The following is a 14,473-nucleotide window of genomic DNA, read 5'->3' as shown; positions in this document are numbered from 1 at the left end:
GTCTCCACGTGACTTCATTTGCAAGCAAACAAGGATGTGAGGTTTTGCTCATAATTCAGTATGAAAAACTACCAGGAAGCAGCTACCAGCTTATGCAGTTATAAATGTCTCGCTTTGGAAATTAATTAAAAACAAATGTTTACTGCCTTTGAACTGCCAGCCACAGGTTTATGACTCAAGATTCTCTCTTGCCATCTTAGGTACACAGACACATCTCTAACATATGGCTTCATATTGGCCCAAACCTCACAGTGCTTTGACAATACCGGCTAATGTGGCCAATGCCAATTCAGCTAGCACAACACTGGGACCCTGCAAGAAACCTCCATTTCAAAGGGAAGGGCACTATGGACCAAGACCTCACCTATAGTCTAGTGTCCTTGTCCCCAGCAGTGCCCCTGAAAGCAGCGAGAGAGGCAGCACTTCACTGCTAGGGGAAGCTACTGCACCTCGGCACATACAGTCATTTCCTCACAGTATGGCAGAACTTCTGTTCCAAAATCTGAAACCCCAGCACGTCAAGCTGGGACTAGCTCAGTTTCAGCACTGCTGTTCTGCAGAGCTCCTAACCCGCTCCCAACACACCACCAGCTTTCACCCTGATCCTGAGATGATAGAAGCTGATGTGTGGCAGACAAAAGAGCTCCATTTCCCGTCACACAGCAAACCAAACCCGCCTACTCTGCTACTGTTTTACTGATAAGGATTTTTTTTCCAGCCTTTTCACTACATAGACCCTTGATGTCTTTATTTAGCCCCAGCATACCAGAAAATAACCTTCATATATAACATCCTATTCCTACTGAATGCATTGAATCCTGGCTTTTGATGTGCACCTTACTCCAAAATGGAGTTTACACCCTTTACTCCACTCCTTGTAACTCTAGCAATCATTTCAATTACCTTAGCCAGAAGCCTTAAAGTACATACTGTGGTTTTCACTTTTTTTTGATTCCACAAAATTTTAAGAAAATTCAGTTACAAGTCTTCTTCACAGTTTAATTCCCAATTCAATTGGAGGGAAAAAAAAAAAAAGAAAACAAAACAGCAAGGCTCTATGGTAATACATGCATGAGACTTTAGTTTAAAAAGAAAATGTAGACCAAAAACAGATGTGACATGATGTTTTGATTTTGTTTTTTTTTTTCTTTTGGAGGAACATGAATTAAAATAGATACAAGGACTTAAGAAAATAAATTAATCTGCTGAAAAAAGCTCAGACAGGGTCCATAAACTGTATGTTTTGCACAGACAGCACATAAAGCACAACACGGTACATTAGATGATGACACATGAAGGCTGGCATTCACCAGATCTTAACCATAAGCTCTTGTACACATCCCTAAGTCAGAAGCCTACCCAATGTTAGCTCCTCTTACAGTCAGTAGAGAAAATAGATGTATTCAGAAGGCACTGCAGCCTAGCCAAGAAGTGTTGCTGGTGACCAGGAAAAGGGAGATTACAGCATGAATATGCATGCCCAGTATGTAGGCTTCTAAATCACACGTCACCTTTGAAAACAAAAATCAGGTGTAATGAACACGGAACTAATTCCAAACAAGTTTTAATACTAAATGATCAGCTCAGTCTAGCAGCAACTCCACTGTTACAACCAAAAATTTGTGTTTATTCTGAAATCAGAAGACCTCTCTTGTGTTTTTCACCCTCCATGTAATTTAAAGGCTTGAGATATTCATTACTAATTTACAGAATAATAAACAGCTTCTCCGGAAAAAATTAAAAGTATTTTAATAATGAGGTCATTTTAGATAAATCACACAGCTACAACTTACTGGTTTTAACAAAACATGTCACAAAATCTTGGGAAATACCCATGCTTTATAGACTTCTCACTAATTCTCTGGAGTTCACATTAATGTCACCCTAATAAAACATCACTTTAAGCCAAAACAACAACTAAACGAGCCCCCCTTCTGTTTTCTTTGGGAACTGTTAAGGCATTCTGAAGGTGTGGGAGGTGAAGACAACTCTTCTCTTTGAAAGAAATTAAAGTAATTAACTCTTTCAAAAGAAGTGGGATTGTCAAAAGCAGTCTGGGTCAGATCAACAAACTCTGAATATTCTGTATACTCAGACTCATTTTAAGCCTGAAAAGTAAAACAACTGCCTTCTGTAGTCATGTTTATTCTTAATGACTGCAGACCTTTTTTACCCCAGCTTGTTTACCGTTTGTGTTATTCCAGTAAATAAAAGATAAACCGCTGAGATGCAGTAGCTGGGATCCAGAGTGTTTTCGAAGGTTGCACACAGCCTCTATTAACCCTTTTTAAAATGTTCTAACAAAAAGGGAATTCTTTAAGTAGCTCAGTCAGTGAAGCCATTTGGAGTGAGAGCGTTGTATCTCTCGAGAACGCTGCAGACTGCCTAGCACAGCTGCCTAACCACACTTACTGGGAATTTGCATTGACTTCAATGGGAACGTGAACGGCATCAACAACGAGCTGCGAATGGATCTGTAAACGTGTCTGCCTCTCCTGGATTCGCACCAGTTCTGTGAGACATTTTTCGCTTTGTATTCTACAGCTCTGTTTTTAGCTGAACATGAAAACTGAGATAAGATGAAATCAGAACTCTTAAGAAAATACTATTTAAGGATGATAAAATTAAGGAAGAAAAATCTAAAAATCTAAAAAATTCACTCAACCCGTACATCCAGCCATCTTCCTGCAGCTACAGCCCTCCCAAGACCTGCACAAGCTCCACGGTCTGTGAAGGACACCGAACATCCCACTCTGAACGCAGGCAGCATTAAAATCATCCTGCCAGAGACTACCCCAGGCCAAATCCTGGCTGGGTGACTTCAAGGGGAATACCCTACCTGGCACAAAAACCCATAAGGGATTTTGCTGGAAAGGTAATTAAGCTTCTCAGCCTTCTGTAGAATGCAGGAGGTACAGCCCGCCCCAGATCTGCACTCCCAGCAGGCGAGCGAGTAGCATATCCCTGACAGTGTTTGATGAGAAAGCTAGAACATCCTCACAAGCTCAAAGAAAATCTGTTCCCTGATGCACAAAGCGAAGAAAAATTCCAGCTGCAGAAGTAGCAAGTTCAACCGTGTTTTACTCTGCATTTCCTATCGATCCATGTAGAGACAGCAGCAGCTGCCCTGCTCCCACTCGTCTGGTGCTGCAGGTGCCCTTGTTAGCCTGCTGCCCAGACAGCAGCTCACCTTTAGAGGGGGTTGCAAACCTAAGCCAGGGGAGCAGCTAAACCACAGCTGACAGAAAGGGTGAAAGCATAGCGCGGTCAGCATAGCATCTCCTGTATTCCTGATACAAAGTGTTCTGCTGACATGACCTATTTACAGCCCCCACCTTTATGCGGTGCTGCTGGACGAGCATGAGCTCAGTGCACGCACATTTACCAGCCCTGTACCCTTCAACATCTCCCTTCAAAAAGGGAACACTGCATGAGTGGCCCTTGATAAAAACTGGTGTTTGCTTAAACCTCAAGCACACAAAAATTAGGCTTGCTCTCTAACATCTAGATTCAATAACAAGCTCTTGCCATATGCAATTTGTATTGAACATCAACAGGTCCAATCAAAGAGCTCACAAGATTTTTGTGTGCAGATTTGGAGTGCAAGGAAAAGAAGCTTTAGAAAATCAAGTGCAATTAACTGTAGATAATGAAACAGCTGTACCTGATGACATCACCATAACCAAGAGATGAGCTGTGTGCTTTCTGACATCACCAGTGATACAAGACTCTGCCACCAACCCCAGCACTGCACTTGCCCATCTGAAGCAGGGCAGCCCAGAAGACCCACAGGTGGCAGCCAGTTGTCTCCCCACTCAGGCTGCCATGCTACAGTGGCACAGCTGATCCCTGCCCATGCTGGGCTGAAACCCCGGCAGCCTCCTACACGTTTGCTCGTTCTTCTTCCCGCTCTCTCTTTTGAAAAACAGCAGCACTTGCTCATGGTTCTCTTAAATGGCTGCAGAGTCATTTAGATTAAAATAAATCAAGAAATATTTTAAAATGGGTTTTGTGCAACAATGACAAAGCTATTATGAGAAACAATTTTTCTCCTTGTAAATTCATCAGCTTTACATATTGCACCTTCTTACCACTGAAAGTACCAGCTCACATGGCTGATGCCGCAGCTGAATACAGGAGCACTTCACTGATGGAATAAAAACCTGTCTGTATTAGCAGACAGAGCTTGGATTTCTCCATTCATCAATATAGAGCCATATTTTCACTTCTCTCTTAGTCACCCTCTAATTATTTTTTTGCAGGAGGAAATGGTTCTAGCACTGCAGGGCTGGGATGTGAGAAAACGAGAGCCTCACGCCTGGGGGCTTTGGGGGGACTATTACAGGAGCTACAATTTCAGAAGCCTGGAAGCTTATTTAGGCTCAGTGCCAGCAGTGACCAACCCAACTCATTTCCTCACCCTCGCCAAGTGGAGTCTTTGATAAAGTGATGGGTCCAAGGATTATTGTAGCTGAGTTGCACCTCATAAAATTGACTGAGGTCACACCCACAGGGCCCTGCAAATGTTCCAAGTCACAACTGTACTGCTCAATTCACACACGGTGTGCTCCTGCCTCACCAGTTCATGATGATATGTTGTTTGAAACTCCAAAATCCAAGGTATGTCATTTTCTAGAAAATCAGTTGTCTCACTCAAGTACCATTTCCTTCTGTTTGAAGTATTTTAAAAGAAGCTTGTGGGGAAAAGGATGAGCAATAAAATCATTAACATTCTGTTCAACAGACCATCAGACGTCCAAAGCAAAAGCCTATTTCCTCTCTCAGGAGTAGTCAGTATTTTCCTGCACCTGAACTAAGGCAAAGTGTTGCCCAGTTTATCCCTGAAAAAAACCCAAATCTGTGCTTTACCATGAAATGTCCTGTTTTCCCTTGGTCCACCATCAACTCCCCACAACCTCTTTCTCCTCATTTTACCTGACCTTACTACCCACCGCCTTCTGTCAACTTTCCCAATCTTTGGTGAGCACAGGGACAAAATTATATTTTCTCATGCAATTAAAGCTACTCCAAAACATTTTGATCACTTCCCATCTACGTTCATTCAACGCCTTCTACACGTAACCACTGACACAGTCTCATTCAAGTCTTCCTCCACCTTAGCTGCTTTGCCCTCAACAACTCAAAGTGAGGTTTTCTGCCTTGATATAAAACTTGGTAAAGTTCAAATGTCTTCATCTCCAATTTGTGCTTTTCCTTATTTAAGGGCTTCTTTTCCATCAGTGATTGTAGGCTCTAATCTCCCATACAAGTGCAGTATCAGCCTAAAGAAATTGTTGCCACAAAAAAACCCCAAACAAACATTAAAAAAAAAACCAACAGAAAAACAACCAAAAACCACCACAAAATGCACAAAACTACAAATGTTAGCCCAAGCCCTGTTTGGCATGAAGCACAGTTGAAGCTCAGGCAGTGTAGTGTTCAAGTTTGCAGAGAAGACAGCACACTCTAAGTGTTTAATGTAGCATCAGAAACTTCCAGCAGTCTCACGCTTCTGGCATTTACCACGGCCCCAGGAAGAGCTCAGTGAAGGCTCAGCTCGCAGCGCCCGAGTTACTAATCTGGGTTTCCAAGATTTGCAAAGACACTTTGTATGATTATGCGAGAAACCAGACTGGCTCATGTGAAGTCATTCTGACTTCCAATGCAGCATCAGGACTTTAAGAAAATCCTCCTATAATGAATATTTACCCCAGGAAAAACGAGGCCTTTATGATTTGTTCCAGCTTCTTCATTCACTGAGGATTTTTTCCAGTTGCCTTGGAGGTCTAAAGCACATTTCTGAAGTTTTCATATTCTCTCAAGTATTTTTTTTTCAAGCATTGCGCATATATTACAAATTAATTTTCAAAATTAGCTGATACTCTAAAATTGAAGTTGATTTACATGCTTGTGGACGATGAAACGCATTCACACAAGGCTACACAGCCATGCAATACAGGTGATTATGCAATGGTTGCATGTACATGCAGTATTTGATTTACTCAGTACAAAGCCTCTTTTCTCCATACAAAGAGTCTTTACTGATGCCCTGCTGACACTTTCCTGATCTATTTTGTCATCAACTTGCTCACTAAGTAAACACACACACTTTTTTTGTTTCACAGCTGTTCACTAGATGAGTCAGGTATCATCCCTGTGTACTCACCAGCCTTCTAGAAGCATGAGCTCTCTACAGACTGTAAGTCTATGAGCCACAGCATGTATTTTGTTCATACTTCCCTATATTTAAAAAATAAACCCTGTGACACACAGGTTATCTTGCAGGAATATATTATGTTCAGAACTTATGACTTCTTGGCTGTCTGGGATAAATGAAAAGTAACTCTGTGTATGTATATATATGTCTGTAGTGCTGTCTATAATTTTTTTAATAATAACAGATGAAGATAAGTAAGATTCTGATCCTGCAGGCTTTACCACACAAAATACCCTTATTCTGGTTGTTGCCCTAGGAATCAAGCATGGATACTCAGAGTGAGCAGGGTTCCCCCTTCAGGTATGAACAGAATCAGTCTCACATTTCCTGCCAAGGCTGGTACAAGGCTCCACTTCTTTTACTGCACAGCTTAAAAAGACTCCCATGGAAAAATAAACAGTGCTACCTTTTATTACATAGTAGAAGAAAGGGTGCATTTTTTAGAAGAAAACACCTCTAATGTAGCCATTGGCACAATATATAGGTGTTTAGGCTCTGTAACAAAGAAGCAGGGGGGTATCAATGCTTTTACAGTTCTTCCTAAGGAGTGCAAAGATAACTAAGAATGAGGTCTGTCTTGCTGCCCTTCCCAAAAAGATCCCGAGTTTCTCCCATGTGCCACTGCAGAGAGTAGTACCTCTCCAGTTTCTGAGAAATGTTCAGAACCTCACAGAATGAAAGTGAGGATTGAAATAAAACAATGAATTTGCTCTGGTTCAAACCCTGATTAATCCCCTTCAAAAAACAGCATTTTCAGCATCCACCACTAAAGATTGCCAGGACTCATCACATTCCCTAACATGTGATTTGGGCATTGCAACATGTGGCGGTTTTGTCTATAGGACTCCCTTAGTAAGGGGCCGAGCACGTTCCAGGAAATGTTTGACACTGTCTATAGCTTGTATGCGGATGCAATCCATAGAAATTTTTCTTTTTTGCAGTTTGTTATGCATATACTGCTGCATTCCATCTTGCTTGGGCTCAGTGACAAACCCTTTCTCACATCACTGACACCAAGAGAAGTGTGTCTCCAGGAAGAGCCATAGCCCCATCTCAGAAAGCACAGTGTGCTCTTTTTGTCCCTTTCACCTGGCTTGACACAACCGTCACATAAATGAGAGGTAGCGACTGTCCCCTGGCAGCAATGCAAAATCCCAGTAATAGCTGTCATCATTCTAGTGCACAAATTACACAGCGGCAATGGATTCATCCTTAGCTTCAGGATCCTCACCTCCTCTTATCAAGATGGCAACACACCACAAAGAAATTTTTCAAATTTCACTTCAATCCCTATGTTTTTCATTCCAAGACAATGCTTTACTACCCTGCATTCCTCTTACATCCTCCTTATGTCCAATATCCTATAACACCCATCTGTAGCCCTAACATTAAGTCTCTTCAGGATATAAAGCAAGGTTATATTCAGGTCATAAAGCAGAATATCAAGCACTAATTGTATTGGCCAAATCCCCGGAGAGTCACAGAAGCCACACCTCCACCTAGAAGTCACAGACTTCCAGACCTGTGCTGTAACCCAGTGAGGGAAATGTGAGGACCTGGTTGCAGGAGCCTCACGGCTGGGCCAAAGGTACCAGGCAGTTTTCACGGATAAGCCCTTTCACATACAGACATTAGCGATACTATCGATTCTGAAATCGGAAACAATGAAATAGACACAGTCGTAGGTGTAAAACAAGTGCACGGCATCAAACACATTCCCTTTGATAAAAAATGTCCCAAACTCTTAAGTACAGGCAACCACGCATCCCGTGCCGCGGTGGGTGCCAGCCCCCGGGGACAGCCTGCCCGCGCCACGCCGCTCCCACGGGCGCGCTCCTGCCTCACGCCGCTCCCCGAGCGCTGCGGTTCGTGCGGGGAAGGGCGGCCAGCGCCTGCCCTGCCTGCCAGCCCGCGCCGGGTGCCCGCTCCTCACATTTTATGGGGAATTCAGGCGTTTCTTGCCGCTACGGGCGCTAATTCCAGCGGCTGCGGACGATCGCTGACAGCCGGTGCCGGTGCCGCAGCGAGTGCTGGGGGCAGCGCCCGCAGCAGCCGCGCCCGCGCCGTTCCCTGCGCACAGGTGCGGGCAGCCCAGCCCCCTTACCGGGGCTCGTGCTCGCCGGGGCGGTCCGAGATCTCGATGACCAGGAGCTCCCGGCCCTCGGCGCTGCGCCCCACCGTGTAGATCCGGCTGATGGCGGGGCACTGCAGCCACACGGCCACCAGCGCCTCCCGCAGCTCGGCGTAGCGGTGGTACTCGAAGGAGATGCCCTCCTCGGCGCTCAGCCGCCGCCGCCGGCTGGCGGCCCCCGGCTCTGCCGCCGCTGCCCGGCAGGCAGCGAGGCACCGCGCACAGCGCCAGCAGCAGCAGCCGCGCCGCCATCCCGCCCGCCTGCTGCTCCGCCAGCGCCGGCGGCACCCGGGCACGGAGCGAGGGAAGGAGGGAGGCGGGAGGGAGCCCGGGGCGGCGGGGCGGGGCGGGACCGGCCGCTCCGCCCCGATCCGCGTCCCGAGCGCTCCCGCGGAGGGCGGGGGCCGCGGCCGCACGATGCGGGCGAAAGCCGCTAAAGCTGTTGTCATCAACCAGATGCGAAAAAAACCGCTGCGAGAATCCGGGTGCGCGTTTTCCGCACCGCCTCATCATTTTATGGGGTCCCAGCGGGTTAATCCGCCGCCACAAACCTAAAGTAACAGAGTGCTCCATGAATGATTCAGTGCTATTGCAGGGCAACGCAAATGCATTTGATTGACAGGGAAAACTATAAACCGTCATCTGTAAGGTCGCTTTGCTCCTCATTTTCAAGGCATCTTTGCTGCATCACAGAAGGGAAAGGATAAAGCAAGACGTAGTTTGTGATACCGAGAGTACTTAGCATGCCCCAATCTGTTCAAAGCGAATGCTCATGTGAAGAACCCTTCACCCTATATTAACAGACCATTTATTCTAGACCGCAGATACTACAGGACTTCTGAAGCCGTGTTTTTTTCAACTTGTCTTCATAGGCATAGCTGTTTAGATTATGTTCAAACAGCCTGTGAAGTTCGAGTGCTAAAAGCAAAAGGCTAAATGCTAAAGAGCAACTTCCGTATCAGGTTGTTGATTTGGGCTTTGGGTTTTTGGGTTTTTTTTTTTTGCTTGCTTGGTTTTGGTTTTGTTTTTTTTTTTTTAGGACACAAAGACTTGCTGGAAAATTTTGAGAGGTTCAAAATTTTGAAAAATTCACATCCAATTCATCCTTCTTAAAAAAAAAAAATCTTGTCCTCAATAATTTAATGAATGTTTATTCTGATCTTCCAATTTAAAAGGGTGAGCCTGTATAATGCCCCCTTCAATCACCAACTAATACTGAATCAATTTTCAGGAAGATTTTTAAATAATCCTTGGTGATATTGTGGATATTTTCCTAAACTGTGGGTGTCTACTTCAAATAAGATTACAATGGACACAATCTCTTCTAGGAGAACATTTTCACTGACCTTTGGTGATGCACCAGCTCAGAAAGTGATCCAGCATCTGAAACAGATCTGAAAGTACAACTACTATAGACAATACTTATATAACTGTCTCCACCTATATTCCTTACCTTCCAGGGCCCTGAATGTCAGACCTGAATTATTTGATGTGTTTCTTCATAGCAAGAACCAAAGTTCAGCCCTTCCAGTTCTCACCATCTTTCAAAGCCAACCGGGTTCAGAAGCTGCCCTGCCCAGTTTAATTCCAGGCTTACAAGTAGGCAACCACATGCAAAGGCACCTTCAGAGCACTTTTTGGAGCCTTTAACTCTTCATTCTTACTGCTGGAAAACTTTGGGAGGTGCCTGTCATAGCACATCCCATTAGCTCTGAGGTTATCACAATGCAAATTTGCTCTAAGTGTTTTGCAAGACTCGGATGCAGAGAGACTCCTTGATAGGATGTTTTCTCTGACCAAGATCACTGTTTGAATTTAGGATCACAACAGGACTCTCTCTCTGACTTCTCTCCTTCCTAACAGCATTGATTGGACTACATAAAAAAATATGTTTATGGCGTCACTGCTTTAGAATTATGTGCAACATATGCAGCCCTCTCCAAATGGAACTGTAAATAACAGTAGCTGACCACACATTCAAAAGATTCATGTTCTTTGGCAGTATTGGCTACATTCATCACAGGCTAAATATTCCTTGTTTTCTTCATCACTTTTCCTTGCACTCAATACACAAAGTAAACAAATCTGCTGATGCTGTGTTTTTAGACTTACAATATCATCTTCTAAGAGAACTTTCTGATTAAAAAAAATCCCTTTTATTCTTTGTAGTAATTGTCATTGGCTTCCCTTCTAATTTATTTGACCGAAATACATCACTAAAAGATACAAATAGGCTGGGAAATCATCTGTTTATTTCCATCTCCTCAAGCAGTGAATTATTATTCCACTACATAAAAGTAGTCTCACAAGTAGATGTGAATGGATTTTCTTTTGTTTCCATACTTACTTGCCCCCACCCTTCAAAAAATTAAGAGAATGTGTATTTATAAAAACACATGCATATCTTGTGTAAAGCAGGGTGGTTTATATACTATCAAATATTTAATTTTGAGCTCATGCATACTAATTTATTTTTAATAAGGGATTAAAAAACAATGTTTATATTCTCACACAGTTTAGGAGCACACGCAAAACTGAGTAGGAGGAATAAATTGATTCCTTTCTTTGTGTCTAATCCTTCCTCCTGTTTTCCATAGCTCAGGGATGACTATCTTCAAAGGCCAAATTTCTTTGTAATACGTAAAAAGTTTTGGCACTTGCCGTAGGATCAGAGGAATACTCCAACCCCAAGGGCATTCCCAGCCTATAAACATAACCAGGCACCTGGGTATGGCCTTGTGAGCTGATAATACTGAGAGCAGTGCATAGAGCACAAGTGCTCCAGGAAACCTACTGATCAGCAGATCTTCAATCTGGTTTACCTGTCTCTTATACCTGAGTCTGACGGCAAATAGTAAGTTATATTTCACCAACAGACACAGCCTAAATTACCTGGTAATTACAAAAAAAATTTCGTTAACATTTCCAAAGGACTTACTTATAGACAAATCTACATATACACGAAAAATACATATAATACTCATAGATGTTTACAGATTACCTCATTCCTTTGGCCAAACAGAATTTGCTGATTCAAATTTTCCAATAGTTTTGACTTGCCTGAATCTGTCTTTTTCAGCAAATCATCATTCACCAGCAAGCATATAAATATATTTTCCAAAATAAACTCACACTCAACAGAATTTTCCTTACAAGACTTGAGTCTTTGAACATTTTATTTGTGTGACAAGAGAAACAGGCTAAGGCAACTATTTTCTTTATTACTCAGAAAGATAACCCTAAATCTATGTCCATTACAAAAAACTCAAGTACATTAGGAACATCAGAAATCCTAAAAACACTCTATGATGGAGAGCAGATATTTACATTATTAATAACAAACTACTGCTAATACACCATGGAAGCACTAAACTTCTCTGGTTTATATTCAGAAAGAAGTTTTAATGCTAGGAATAAAATAACTACAATCAATTTAAAAGAGAGGACAGTTGATCTCAGTGTTGACAAATTACCAGGCAAGGAGGTAGAGATAACTGTAGCTGTTAAGAGGATTTTACAAAACTTATCAGAATGCTGATTATATTCCCATACACTACACCTGACAGCTGTGGTCACTTGAAGCTCTGTCTTCAAGACAGAAGCATCTATTACCAACCTTCAAAATGTCTTGCACAACTCTGTGGCTCTTTTTCTTGGATAGACTTGCAAAACAGGGTTGAGATATAGGGAATTGAGGTTCTTCCCAGTACCCTGAGAAGGCGGCTAATGTAAGGCAGGGCAAAAGAAACACCACCAACAACAAAAAAATTAAAAATACAAATGCAGACCAGTCACTTATGCAGGAGGTTACAGAAAGGGAGGGGGGGAAAAAACCCACCCACCTTCCAAATTATGTACTGCAAGACCAAATCTTATATTACCTCCAGGTGTTAGATGACTCACACATGTTACTGAAACCCAACCCTATCTGGTATTTAGAACTGTTGTCTTGTTGGGTGGTGACCATCCCATACATGTAACAATTCTGCATTGAGCCTCTACAGGCTGCAATTTAAATTTCATACAAAACTTATTTGACATTTGCACAAATGGCAGTGACTAATTGCTGCCCCTTGTTGCAACTTGCAGAAGTAGTAGCTGCTCCTGGGGTGATGCTAGGTCCTGGACATTGGACTGGAATGCTGTTTCTGAGAGATGCTATAGCCTGGCTATGGTGCCAAGTACTCACACAGAGAAACTGCCATGCAGGATCATTGTGAAGGCTCGAAAAACTGGCTGATAGGGCTTTTTAAAAGTGGTGAGTCATGATCTTAGAGGAGCATTCTTCTGGTCTTCCATACGGACTGGTATTTCAAGTCCAAGGGTTAATTTATTCAGTGATTACATAAATGTGAATCATAACTGATTAAAATGTGTGGATGACAAAGAATGGTGAATAAAAAGGATATAGCAGCTCTGGAATGTGATTTACTTGGTAAGTCAAGCACATTTAAATGCTTCAGAGCAGCAACTTGTGAATTACACTTAAGAGCAAGAAATGTAAAACACGCTCGTGACAGTCTGGCAAGCAGCATTGCCAGGAGCACTGAGAGATCACTACAGATGGGTAACGACTGCATTTTTCAGTGCAATGCTTAGACAGAAGGAGAATGCTTAAGTGGGAGAATGTGATTGTATCACAAGGTGGTCTTAGAGCAAACGACCTGGACACACAGTTCTGGCATGTGCAGCTGAAACAAGGCTGTGAAAATTCAGAGACAAGCCACAGGAGTGATTTGAGAAACAGAAGGAATGGCTTTCTCTGGAGGACGATACAATCTGGTGAGCTGGTGAAAAATAAATTGAAAAGTGATTTGACTGCTGTGTTTATTACCTTCACAGACAGAAAATTACAGCAAGAACTAACGACACAAAGTTGCCTTCTCCCTGGACCTAGCAGTTAGAGGTTTCAATGAAAGATTTGCCAGAGGGCTGCAGCTGCCAGAGCGAGAGAGGCAGCCATAATTGGATGGAGATTTGGAGGCAATGAACCACACACTGTGGTTAGCAATCACTATTAGTAGCCATAATGAAAGTTTCAATAAATAATTTTTCAACAAAAAAGAACATTGAAAATCTAGAAACATATCACAGTTGTAAAAAAAATTATCATAAAACATGCAGCATAACTCTGTGAGGAAAATAAATGAAGTCATAAAATCTTACAATCATTATATCCATCAATACTAATATTTTCTGGCAAGCTGTGCTGTAATGTAAAATAAACCACCTTATTTAGTATTTCACATCAGCTGCCAAAAGCAGTTGATTATATTGCAATCCTAATCTTCATAGTTTATAATATTTTTCAAGTTTCCATGGGTTTTTCTGACATTAACTCCAAGAAATTAATTCATGGCTTTCATAGGACTTAATTATTGTCATATCCTAAGGAATAGCACAAACTGTTATTTCCCACAAATGAGTTTTAATTAAACTAAACTGGACTTTCAGGAAAAAATGTAGTGGAAAATATTCCTCCCCTACTTACTCCCCTGTCCTACCATGTTTAAGAGTTAAATCTGTCTCCTTGTTGAAGAAGAGAAAGGACAACTGATCATGTACGGTTTTATTGTGCGTTGTGAAGACCCAAAACTGTTAACCCACATATTTATCTTTTTTTACTATTGCACAAAAACCTCTTTGTTTTCAGATCTACACATACTCTATAGCCTCTCTCACAAAATAGGGGGGGAAAAGTCAGTAAAAGTCTTATTTAATAAAGGCCTAAAATCTAAAAAATATCATTTCCTAGTGCAATTCTTCATTTGCATAAAAGACACAAAGTAATGAGGTAGGTAATTTACTTGCCAGCATCATACTCGGTAATAAATACAGGGTTCTACATTTGAAAAGGTGGTGGAGTGGTAAAATGCTGGTCCATCTGGGTCCTGAAGAAAACAAGCCTGTGGTTTTCAAATGCAAGTTCCTGTGTTGAGAAGTCCAGCAGGAACACTTTTTCCCAGCCAAAAAAATTTATAAGGCACAGCTTTCATAATTCTCTAGGGATTTGTTAAAGAAAGAGGATCAAAAGCAATGATGTGATCACAGTGTATACTAAGGATATACATAAAATAACCCAAAAAACTAAAATAGCAATGGGTGTCAGAAAAACATGGATTCAA

The 14,473-nt window shown here is 42.3% G+C and overlaps 1 protein-coding gene across 1 annotated transcript in view; it reads right to left on the bottom strand.

Annotated features, from left to right (window-relative positions):
* The window catches only part of CPE (carboxypeptidase E), a 56,863-nt gene extending 47,905 nt beyond the window's left edge, over positions 1–8,958 (bottom strand). Inside the window, 2 exon segments of the mRNA XM_039551025.1 lie at positions 8,324–8,560; positions 8,562–8,958. Of these exon segments, the coding sequence (XP_039406959.1) occupies positions 8,324–8,560; positions 8,562–8,921 (597 nt within the window). The 5' untranslated portion in view covers positions 8,922–8,958.
* Positions 8,959–14,473: the final 5,515 nt, after the last annotated feature.

The sequence above is a fragment of the Corvus cornix genome, chromosome 4 (genome assembly GCF_000738735.6).
Source record: "Corvus cornix cornix isolate S_Up_H32 chromosome 4, ASM73873v5, whole genome shotgun sequence".
In the NCBI taxonomy this organism is placed as follows: Eukaryota; Metazoa; Chordata; class Aves; order Passeriformes; family Corvidae; genus Corvus; species Corvus cornix.
The sequence above is the reverse complement of the archived record's forward strand: the minus strand, read 5'-3'. Positions and strand labels throughout refer to the sequence as shown.